Consider the following 12761-nt stretch of genomic DNA (forward strand, 5'->3'; position numbering starts at 1 on the left):
TAAGGAAAATGTCTATACTGCTAACACCTGCCATAAAGAACTGTCTCAGGACTTCGGAGATATATTTTTTTTGCAAGAATCTACCATGCTCACATACCACTACAATACTGAAAGCAAAACATTATTGGTGTCAGTGCATTCAATTGTTCATCTCTAATATCTTTTAAAACCTGATCTTGGTTGGATTCTATATTAAAATTGGCTACACATCCATATCCTCAAAAAGGAACAGCAGGAAGAACAAAGAGCAAGGGTATTACATGTTTTGTATCTGAAGTCTTCCTCATTGGTATAAAACTTCCCAGAATTTCACTCTTCTAGAATAATGGTAGGGGCACATGGTAATAAATCTTCTATCTAGCTGTAACAAAGGGTGATGCTCTTTGTGTTTTAGTCATATTTAGCCCATTTTAATTTAAACAAATAAATGTTTCAAAGAAAATGTGTAAAATGTTGAACAAATATTAAGTTCAAGAAATATCTTGGAAGGATACTACAAAACCATGAGTTTTATCTCTCATGGAAGATCTGTCAGGATCCACTTGACCAAACAATGCAGACACTTGTAGGAGTACAAAGGTTTCTTTATTGCAGGCAGAAGTCAGATCAAGAATACTAAAAGAAAGCTCTGCCTGACCAGCAGAGCTTTCAACAATATAAGCAATATCCCTTCCCCCTCCCACGGGAGCAAAGACACAGTTATGAGAACTGAAAGCATTTGGCCTTCATGAGACCCAGACCAGGAACATTTTGATGATGCACCTGGCTACCAGCAAGCACAGAGATTCACACAGAGCAAAGTCTCCCTACCCCCACAGAAAGCAATCTTGACAAGGTCGCTTTTCTTCTCCTGTGCTCTTTATCACAACTGATTGAAACTGAACACATTTAGATTTCTGGGAGATACAATATGCTGGCATACATTTTCCAGACTAGTTTCTTGTCTGCTTCAAGCAATACTTTCTTAATCATAAGCAAGCAAGGAAAGGTTTCGAACAGTAGCAATGATCTATTTTAATAGCTATGCTTTCTCTCCCTCACTCTTTAACCAAACTCCTGGGAACAATCTTGATTAAAGCTGGAGTGTGACTCCTTACAAGTGGTTTTACTAAGCTTGGCTGGGATATAGATAAGACACTTGTGTTGGAAGTTAAAACTTCAATACAGAATTGTACTAGCTTGGTGGAAAGATACGCTTATACCAAAGATAGAGGGGAAACGTATTCTGCATTGCTGCGCCTAGTCCGTATTTCCTTGATTTGCTCGGTGGCATTGAAATATTACTTCTAAAAAACAGAAACTTACAGAAAAACCTCCACCTCACAAAGCAATTGCTACCTACTTGTTTAGCTGCTCTGTCTTTCACAAAATTTGCAATTTTCTTTCGCGGCCCAAGAGGTATTCCCATTTCCTTCAGGTCTTCAATTGTACACATTAGCTTTAAAAACAAAGGTGGAAGATCCAGAACACATATTTTCAGTAAAAGTTGTAGATGTTTTTAAAAAATATTTAACTCATTTTACAAACATACTGTATATATGTTACTTATAACATCTTTCTTTATAAAATACATATTATGGAATCACAACTGAGATGAGACCAATTTTATTAAGTTTTGTTTTGTTAAAAGGCATACAGTATATAGCTGCAGATCCAAGAGACTGACTAGAGACTACTAAGAGGAAGAGTAAAGGAGAAACGTTTGGCTCAGAAAAGGAATGGGTTGGATCCTGCCATTTCCCCCCTGCCAAGATTTGCATATTCCTCCAGCACAAGGTGCCTTCTGCTAACACAAGATATCCCTGTGGCACCGTCACTCTTAACATTTATTGTGTTAGGCAAGGTCCATCCTGTTCTTTCATGCTTATTTTCTGTTGTCCTCCTATTTTTATCTATGCATTTAATTCAGACTGCAAGTCTCATTTGATTGTATTGTTAATGTTACAGTATTTTTCCAAAAAATATTGTAAACTGTTTCGAGTTTTATGCCAAAAAACACACTAGAAAATTTCTAAACATGATCTCAGTGCAGGATGTCACGCTGTACATATCCCAGTGAACAAATATAATCTCAGGCAATTCTCAGTAAAGATCGTGTCAAAATATATTCTTACTATCACGTATGACGTTTTTACTCTCAAAGCATTATTTCCGTCTCTGGTAAATAATCTCGAATGCTCAGTATTAATTAGCATTCACCATTATCTTGCTGGCTTACAGTATTAATTGTAATTAATTGATATACCAGGGATTCCATATCAATCTTCTCATTTTCAAATGTGCTGATATACTCAGACAAGCTCAATGTTTCCAAGGTTTCTTGTAAGGTTGGAATATACTCCTCTACATCATGGTCTGAATGTTCATCGGAAAGAGCATGCAGTGAACTGGCAGAATTAGCATCCACTGTCATCTTGAAAAGAGAAAGAATTTAGAATTAGAACATGATCAAATGCGCTGCTAGGAGTTTATTTACACTTATCTTGGTATATTTAACAAGATCCAAGTGTAAGTCACCTTATCTTCAGGGTAGCTAAAAAGTCAAATGCTGCAGTGCAAAGGAATGAAATTAAACTCGAGAGTAGAAGCCACAGTTTAATGGCAGAACACATGCTTTGCAGTTAGAAGCTCCCATGTTCAATCTAGATTTCAAGATTAAGGGAACAGCAGACTGTTTTTAGTAGATGGACCAATGGTCAGTATAAAACAGCTGCATAGATTTTCATCTCATAGACAATGCATGTAACCGACTGTACATTTCTAGTAAGATAATTATTTTTACTTTTAAGAAGTATTTAACCATTTGTTATAACTGTAAAAAATTCAAGGACAATTACTTCTTACTACAAATACCTGCTGGTCACATTCAGCAATGTCCTTCACAACACCATTGGCAGTAGCAGGCGTCACAGAATTAACCGTGGAAGTCCAATCTTTTTGGTTGGATAATATGTCAAATAAAATTAAGGAACCTGGGGAGCCAAAACAAGGTGTCATAGCATTACCTTCCAATTCTCTGCGGAAAGCAGAAGCAGGGAACTCAAGTGGCAGTTTTGTTTCAACAGAAAAGTCTAATCCAAGTGTAACACAATTTATAACACAGTTATATGACACAAAATACAACACATTTTTCCACTTTGTATTAATCTAAATTTGAAAAGAAAAGTGATGACCATCACCTGATCTGCACCTGATCTGTAAATATCTCTTTTTTTAAAAAAGAAAACAGATGTTCAAAAATTATCTACAGTAGTAAGACAATGTATACATTCATTGATATGGATCTGTGTTCTGATGCAAACAGATACATTTCAGTTTTGTCTGGTAAAGGGAAGGTTAACTGACCACATCCTAAATGACTATGTTGCCAAAGGAACTCATAGAGAGACAGAAGCAATTTACGACAATTGTATCAAGTAGTGCACAATGAAAACCTTTATTTCTAATGCAGAATTAGTATTTTATTCTTCAAACCTAAATTTATCACATTTTATTAGATTACCTAAACTGTGACCAGATACAGACACTCCTCCTTTAAAATCAGGATTTCTGCTCATGAAAAGTGCATACAGACGGTTCATTTCCAATCCTACTTTATCCACAATCGTTTGACAGTAGATTGGACTATTGTAGAACAATATATCAAGCAGAGTCTCGTTGGTGAAGTGACGAAGACGTCCAATGGTTGGTAAAGTTATTTTTTTAATATTCCTGGAATTCAAATAAATAATTAGCTGTTTTCATAAGCAATTGTAGTAATGCACTGCTGACCCAGCAGCACCGTGGTAGAACGTTGGAACGCCAACGGACCTACGGCCTTCTGGTCGCACCGCACCCCCACTCCTCATCCCCCTATGAGTCAAGCGAACTGTTCAGAGGGACAATGGTCCTGCCTCAGGTGGTGATTAGGCTCAGACGCCATACTCTCCTCAAGACGTAGCCAGGTGAGATCATGCATCACATGATGATCTCTCCCCCACTCCTCCCCCGCCCCGCCTTCCCGAACTCCCCGTCCTCCCTCCTCCTACACTTTCCTATAGAATAACAATAAAAGGTGCCCAGGAACCAGCACGCGGGAGATTCGCTATGAACACGGACCTCCGGGTTCCTGCCTGCTGGCGACTTCCACCAGATGTTATCTTCCGCTGCCTCTGGCCTCGCTTCTACGCTGACCACGCGGCTCGACTACAAGCTGGTGCCGAAACCCGGAAATCTCAACCTCCACCCTGCTCACACGCCGCCTGGGAAAGGGCTTCGACACCGAAGTCCGCTTTGGATCGCTTTATCCTGGGACCACTGCTGTATCGCTTCTGTCCTCTGGATCGGGCGTGATTCAGAGACACGCTGGCCCTAGTCGACACTCTCGTCCGATCGGAACACCGGGGTGTGAGTATGGGAGATTGCAAAAGCAGGGCTTATGACAAGCATCAACGCTGGATCGAACTGAAAGCATGCTAGCTTAAATGCGCAGGGTCCCCGTTATAGAAGTTGGAGCTGCGAAATTGGTTGAGGAGGATTGAAGCTCAATGTCCATGGTACCCAGAGGGGGGACATTGAATCTTGAAAGGATTGGAAAACATCGGGCGACTCTTCGCATACAGAGCCTTCAAGCAATTGATGTCACTGCTACTGGATCGCGGGAGACACAGCTATGTCGCCATCAGCTCAGTAGACCTATGGCTCCCTTTGCAGCTGTAGGTCAGCCCTCCTTCGATCTTCTTCACCTTCAACTTCAACCTCCTCGGAATTTTCTCTATCCACTAAATTGGACGCTTCGTCCTCCTACTGCCCCTTTGCTCCCCGCCTCCGCCTATTTTCAAACTTCTCCTCACAGCCTTCAGGCCGCCTCCTTGCTCCGCTTCTTCATTTTCTCTCGGGCTTTCACTGTGACATCCGGCCAGCCATAATGCGTAATGGCGCTGGTTTCAAAAAACTCGCAGAGAACGATAGCTTTAACGACATCTGCAAAAGAAAGAAAACCCTGACGGAAGACGGCATGCCGAGATTCTCGTGACATTGTGCCCGCGCCCATTTCACAGATACCGAGGGAGAGGGTGGCGCTATTGTTCGGCGTGGTTGTCGAAAGTGCAATCACTTTAAGCTTATAAACATCCTCACTGAGCTCGCGAAAGCGTTTGGCGCGTAGACGTAGGGAATCACTAGCCCCTACGCGGAGAGGCATGCTGGAGGCAATCGCGAAGGAATCACCTAATGGTTCCGACGACTGGAAAACCACTCTTTCGTGATGCTCCTGAGCTCCTGCAACAATTTGTGATCTGGGAAAGCGAAGTTCCGCCAGCAATGCATCAGTTAGGAGGCCCAAGTCAGCGGGCGCTCTACATTACAGCCGCTTCAGCTTTACGGTTTCGATAAGCCTTTCGCCGCAACCCTTAACGCATCAGATTGTCCTGCCTGAGGCCACCCTTACGGTCGCCTTCTGAGTGCTTTCTTATAAGGCATTTATCAAAGTCCCCAATGCCGCCAGCTAACCCAGAGTTTCTCCACCATCCGCAAAACCCCAAGAGCTCGGTATGCCGAAGCTTGTGAACAGGCCTCCCAGGAAGCGCCAAGTATGGCAGGTAGATAGCTTAAGAGCTCCAAACGAAAGCTCCTCATGCGCTCGCTAAAGAGAACGCTCCACGGAGTGCCGCGAGAGCAATCACGGCTCAAGTAAAGATCCTGAACTGGCCGACATGCTTAAGGCTTGCCAGGACATCGGATCCTCCGCTTCACCAAGTTAGCCTTCCTCGGGCCGCAGTGCACTTCTCCATCAGCGGGAGGCAGCCTCAGGGATGACTGCTTTAATCTGCGGCAGACCCGACACTTCCTAAGGGAGTGTAGGCGGTGCCCGGGTGGGGCCTATAACCCCCGATGGGAGGAGGGTCCTCCCCAGGAGTGCAGAGAAGGCCACCGTAAACCCGTGCCCACGATGCCAGAAAGTTGCTTCCACTGGAGAAACGCACTGCCCGCCGGAAACTCCGCACCGGCGCCTCCCCAGCCCAGGACCAAGGAGGAGAAGCCAGAGCAGACCCAAACACCAAGGCTCCCCTGCCAAAACCACCCCCCTCGCGGGCATCTCGCCGCATGCACTCCAGCCCATCTCCTTTAAGTTCCCCACGCAGGTTCTTGTCGCCCCAACCCAGTATGACAGCCCATCCCTACCGGGACTATTGGGCTAGTGCTGCCATGCTGCCTCTGCCGCTGAACAGGTGGGATTCTGTTCATCGCCCCGGAGTGATCACCACTCCACGCTAACTCAAGCGGACCCATCCATCTCCAAGTCTGGACAAAATCCCATTGGTGTGAGTTGATACCGCCGGAGCCAGCTGCACTCAGTTGATTCTTCTTGCCCCATGCTGCCCGTCTTCGTCGTACTCCAATAAAGGCTACAAGCCCCAGTAGCCAACATGGCGCAGCTCTACACCACCGTCGCGAATGTGGAGACGCTTTCTATCGGGAGCTCCCGCCCATGCTACCTGGAGCTCTCGCCATAGAAGGATGTATGTTCAAGGGCCTGGTGGACACCGGGCGCTGGATGTTACCCGGCTACCAGAGCAGCCGAAAGTGGCCCACCATTGTGCGGCCGCATCGGTGTTTGCCCGCGACATCTGGGGGTGGGGAGACAAACCGCGAGATCGAGCATCCGCCACACGGTCAACAGCTCAGGACTCGAGCGGCAGCCACAGTCCGCTTCCCATCGCTTTTAGACATCCATGTCAATCTCTGGGGAAGGGGATTCCTCAAGAGTCAGGTCAAAACGACTTCTTTGGTCTGGGATGGGTAAAAGCCGCCACAGATCATTGATCCTAATCGCAAGTTCTTCCTCGAAAATTACTTTCTAACTTCCGTGAAGCGAAACTGTTTCCTCCCCTCCTCTTCTCCTTCTGTTTTTCGACTAGTAGAGGCGGAGGGCCACCTCGGCTGACTGGCCTCCTCCCTGGATAGTAGTACCCAAATCTGGGCCCGCCCCGATACCGCTAACACTGCCAGGACAGGCTCCCCAGGTTAAAAAGGGGCTAAGCTACCATTATACCCCCCTAATACCCAAATCTGTTTAAGTTATATGCCCTGCTTCTGGCAACTTTATCAATACCACGCAGCGTTAAGGGCGCTTAGTCAATGAACCGCCTTTAAGGAGCGGTTCTGCAGGCGCAATTCCCCAAGATAATTTGATCACAAAAATTTTAGCACTATCCAGCTTCCCAAGTTAACTACCAAGCGTCACGTAAGTGCAACTCCCTTGCAAAAGAAAAAACCCCTTTTTTTTGTTTTGTGTGCGAGAATTCGTCTCTAATCGCCTGATTGCATCAATATTCTCCAGATGCACCTTCCATCCCCTGATTGCATCACTTTCCTCCAGGATGCACCCATCCCCCCCAAAAGGCGCTCCAAAAGCCCCTTTTGTGTTGCTGGATTAAGCATGCATACCCACAACTTCCAGTGACCCGCCTGTCCCTCCCTCGGTGGTTCGGACCTCAGCCTTGACGCACCCTGATGACGCTTCTGAAGCCACTTCCTACCTGTGGGTCGCCACCTCCTGCCCCTCCTCCCTGTCAAACAATTAAAGAAAGAGGAGTATGCGGCCCCTCAGTGCAGGATTGCATTAAAAGCAACCTTCACAGGCTGCAAAACAAGCCTCTTTCTATTAAACTCTCAAACCCCAACTCGTGTAACAAAACCCGATCCTGATCTCCCCGCCATCCTAGAACTGAGCCTGGCGAGGACCTCAGCCTCCCATAACCTGCTGGGGAAAGGGGTGTGTTCCCAGTCCTTCTTCCTGGGTACAGGTCCTCCTGTGGGACTCGATCAGCCATGACAGGCCAGCCCATGGAATGGCGCCAGGAGGAAACCAACCCTATCCCGGAGATGTGGAACACATCTTCTAAAGCGATCCCGCCCCCAGCTGTCTCAACAGGAACGCCACGCCAACGCCCAAAGACCCACGACCTGGGAGACGCTAAGGCTACCACCAGCCAAGTCTTCCTAGAGCTGCCATGCCAGCAAGATTCACCCGAGACACGCCGAGAACCCTCTGTGTCAGCCTCTTGGCGTATCATCACCGCCAACTCAGCTGCCACCATCCTTGCCTGCCTTCCTGGCTCCCGCTTCCATGGCGATCGTCACCCCTGACGAAGCCACCAGACCAACATCTGGGGAGCAGTTTGCCATGCCGCTGCTGAACGCCTTCACCTTTCTGCTCCAGGCCAGTACTCTAGAGTCCCGAGCCTGCTAAGCTCCTGCCTGCTCCTGGCTCAAAGCCTGAGACTTCCTAGCTGAGCCTGGGCTAAGCTTTCTCCCTTCATGAATGCCTCTCATCCATCAGGGTATCTTGGCTATGAGCTACCACTGGGGACCCGCCGCCCAAACCCCGGCTGGCGCTTCTCCCTTGTCACCAAGATCACTGTCGCTAACCACGATTCAAATACCTGCGCTTCGCGATCACCGGGCGCAGCTAAACGGGAACCGTAATTCGGCCCATTCCATCGCTCGCCAATTGAACTGCATTAACACATGGAGGACATTCCTCTCAAGGCTCGAAACATCCTTGCTCTCAGGGGCTGGTTCTGGACTCCGCGGCAGAGAACGCTTTAACTACATTCCCACTGACTCTCCTCTGCCGGAACTTCTTGTTGCCCCTTTCAGTCGCCTTCACCATCGCCCTCTACCTCTGCAGGCTCCACCCCGAGCCCGGACGCCAGCCGCCTCCGGCATTCTGCCTCTCGACCCTCCTGTCGGGATGCACGGGTCGCCTCCGCCAAGCGGAGTTCGCCTCCCTCTAACTTCCTAGTGGGAGTCCCCGACTCGCTTCTACAATGCTAAGACTATTGGGTCGGGCTGGCCTGTGCCCTCGAAGTCCATCAACTTATCCCCATTGCCTCCATGCTCGATGCCTGGCCTCCGAAAGCAACAGGAACTTTCGGCTAAGCGGCCCTAGACAATCGTAGCTTATTGGATACTTATTGCTATTACATCACCAAGGTTGTGAGAATGTACATAATATGTGTTGTTTTAATCTTTCTGGATAATTCCCAATTGGATCTGCTTTTGTGCACGTGAGCTGCAAGAAGTTGTATCAAATCTGACATATGATGTTTGCCTCATTGGTGGTCAGCCCCTCTGGAGCTGGCTGCCGGGAGTGATGGTTGAGTGCTATTGTGCAGCTCTTGCATTGGTTTAATCTGTGGTGCCTCGCTATCGATCTTGCTGCTCAGTGTGTGTGTCTAATATTGCCTGTAACGCGTCTCGAACTTCCTTACCCCGCGAACCAAGTTCTAATGTTACACAAGTACCGGGTCAGCTTGACCAGACGGGCGGAGGAGACAAGCGCCCCTTTAAATCACCCCCCCCTAGCATTTCTCGTCCCCTTCTAAAATGTAAAAAAGGAGGAGATGTAGTAATGCACTGCTGACTCCAGCAGCACCGCGGTAGAACGTTGGAACGCCTAACGGACTCATTTGCCTTCTGGTCGCATCACACTCCCCCACCTCATCCCCTAAGTGAGTCACGGGTCATGAACTGTCCGTTTCAGTCACCGGGCTAGGGACAAATGGTCCTGCCCCCCAGGTGAGGGATTTCAGGGGCTCAGACGCTTTACATTCCTCTCCTCAAGACGTAGGCCAGGTGGAGATCATGCATCACATGATGATCTCCTCGACTCTCCTCAGCCTCCGGGCCCCGAACTCCCCCCCGGGTCCTCCCTCCTACACCATAGAATAACAATACAAAGGTGCCAGGAACCAGCACGCCTGGAGATTCGCTAGGATCATCGGACCTCCTGGTTCCCCCCGGGCTGTTGGCGTATCTCCACCAGATGTTATCTTCCGCCTCGCCTCAGTTTCACGCTGACCACGCATTCGACTACAAGCAATGTTAAACTTTCATAAGCAATGTTAAACTGAACGATTCAGTCAGTGAACAGGGTTTGTGAAGGACATTTTTACAGTCCACATCACCAGTTAAGATTTGAAAAGTTACGACAACCCATGCCTATGGCAATATTTATCCTCCTTTATACCCATCCAACATGCCAACCTCTTTCTTTTGAAAGGTGACTAGATTCTATATCAGCACTCCCATAGGCTCAGGTGGAAAATCAGCTGGCTAGCTGTTTTACTTTTTAGGGGCAGGACAACCTCCTGTCCATCACATCTGCAAAACTGGATTAAAGATTACAGAGCAATTTGCACCACATGTTATAGTCAGGATGAAGTAGGCCCTCTGATGCAGCAATTAATGTCAGACTAGAATCACTTCACAGATAAAAAGCCATGACCAGAATATACCTAACAAGTACAGAAGCAATACAAACCAGCAGTGACTCTAAAAGACAATTATACTACTACATTAGCTGTACTGCAACAGCTCTCAAGGCCATAACTTTATTTATTTTGAACAGAATCAGCCAGAGTTAAGCAGGATTATCAAATTATCCATAGTGTAAAGAAAGATTTTCCCCGTCATTCTCCTATACAATTAGAACTTGGGTCAAAAGTTTAAGAAAGTTAAAGGCAGTATTCCTTCATACAACATATGATTAAGACATGAAATTCATTGTCAGAAGATGCAAACTTGGTAACTGGCTTAGATGGTTGAAAATAAATACAAGGCAAATTCATAGACAAAAGGTCTACCAACGACCATGATGAACTGATGGTCAATTAACCTGCTTTGAGGTTCACCAAAGTCATCTGGTTAACCACTCTTAGAACTAGATGGGCCCTTGGTCTGATTCACCAGGGCTCTTAAGTTAAATACCTTGTTTTATTTTAATGAAGAGAAGGAGATAAGATTTCTGGATTTCTACCTCACCTTTCTCTCCTGTAAGTAGCTTACAAATTCCTTCTCTTCTTCTCCCCACAACAGACACCTTGTGAGGTAGGTGGGGCTGGGAGAGTTTGGAAAGAACTGTGACTAGCTCTAGGTCACCCTGTAGGTTTCATGTGTAGAAGCAGGGAAACAAATCCAGTTAACCAGAAAAATATTTCTCAATTTTAAAATAAGCCCATATTCTCCTGGCATTACAGAACATTTACTTAATGATGATGATCAGACATTGACTAACAAATTAACTCTACTAAATACATTGCTTTGCTCAAGAATGGTATTTTGGTATAGTAGTCATATTTATAAGGCTTACCTGTCCACCCCTGTTGCATCCCCATGCAAAGCACTATGCCAATGGACTGGCAAGAACTCAACCCGGTTCACTTTATGGTCTTCTAATGACTTCCTAAAATGTGTCTGCAACAGCTTTAGGGACACTGTCCGAAAATCATCAACTTTAAAAGAAAACCACATAAATTAGCATAAGCTAATGTTATTGCAACAGTTTAAAATCCACAATCCACTGAACATCTTTTCTAGGATTACTTCATATTGATCTAGCCAATACACTAAATCATGACTTTAAATCATGAACAAGAGAACTAAAAGCTAATTGTTCACGATACCGTCATATTGGAATTTTAAAATTCCACAGTGTTCTGGAGTGAGACCTATCTCCAACAATGAAAGCCATAACTAAGAAACAGTGTACTTAAAATCATAATTCTGCTTTTTCTTCTGTCTATTAAGACAAGTAATGATTTCTACGCACAAAGTCATTTCAGCAACTGCACAAATTCATCCATTATACTAATCATTACTGACCCCCTTTTTACTGACAGTTTTTAAATCAAGCACAGGTTTTATTTCTGTCTCCCTTAGCAAATTCATCTAATCCTTTCCTCTTCAATTCACATGGATTTTTATTCAAATTTTAAAAGGAGCCCTTTTTTGATGTGACACACATTGCCACGTAGAATGGCCTCTGCTAGTAATTACATACCGTGTAGTTTGTCTCTGTTGGCTTGATAACATTAATACGCTACAAGACGCATAATACCTCAATATCGATGCCACTGGCAGTATTTCTCTCATTGAGCAATACAAAAGCAATGAAAAGAAAAAATCTGGATAGTAGCAGTAAGGATTATCAATAGACCAACCATATATAATAATATTAATTTATCTGTATAAAAAACTTACCACATTCAACAATGCTTCTAAATCGAAGGTCGCAAACAGGGCCAATGCCATGCACCATGAACACCAAGTGGTCAACTTGAGACATTTCACCTATAAAAATAAGTAGGGGGAGCATCCCATAAAGTTTACAAAAAGAGCCATTATAGAAAATTATTAATATCATACACAACAATGGAAACATGAAGTATTAGAATATGTGACTGCATATCTTGTCTCGGGCACTTGAGTAGGTCTCCAGCAAAACACCAACTAAATAAAATCCCTGAAAAGAGGCAGCTATTCCACTTATCCTGCCTCATCAAAAATAAAGTTTTCTCAAAAACAACACCACGAAAAATCTGGATCAGACACTGTCACAGTAATTTGAAAATGTGAACTATAAAAAGGTTAAGATAGTCCCCTGTGTATTATTGATTCATGGGATGGCATCACATCACAACATTTACTAGGCAGACTATGTTTATGGGATAGTTTGTCACTGTCTTCCCAGTAATCAACACTTTACCCCAGAATGCTGGATATTTATTTTACTGACCTTGGAAAAATGCAGTCAACTGAGTCAGCTGTGAACAAGCTACCTGAAACCGACTTCCGTTGGGATTGAACTCAGGTCATAATCAGAGCTTTGGCTGCAGTATTGCAGCTTACCACTCTCCACCATGGAACTCCTATGGGGAATAAGCCCTACTCTATTTCCTAGCCTGAACAAAGCATACTATAGAGAGGTAATCAGA

At 45.3% G+C, this 12761-nt stretch overlaps 1 protein-coding gene across 1 annotated transcript in view; it reads right to left on the reverse strand.

The window, feature by feature from the left end:
- The window catches only part of LOC125437457 (SEC23 interacting protein), a 41507-nt gene that overhangs the window by 14992 nt on the left and 13754 nt on the right, over positions 1-12761 (reverse strand). The window contains exons 7-12 of the mRNA XM_048505014.1: positions 12028-12117; positions 11138-11279; positions 3503-3711; positions 2854-2972; positions 2246-2413; positions 1343-1438 (exon numbers count right to left, since the gene is read on the reverse strand). Of these exons, the coding sequence (XP_048360971.1) occupies positions 1343-1438; positions 2246-2413; positions 2854-2972; positions 3503-3711; positions 11138-11279; positions 12028-12117 (824 nt within the window). The remainder of the gene's footprint in view (positions 1-1342; positions 1439-2245; positions 2414-2853; positions 2973-3502; positions 3712-11137; positions 11280-12027; positions 12118-12761) is intronic.

This window comes from Sphaerodactylus townsendi, linkage group LG08 (genome assembly GCF_021028975.2).
Source record: "Sphaerodactylus townsendi isolate TG3544 linkage group LG08, MPM_Stown_v2.3, whole genome shotgun sequence".
NCBI lineage: Eukaryota > Metazoa > Chordata > Lepidosauria > Squamata > Sphaerodactylidae > Sphaerodactylus > Sphaerodactylus townsendi.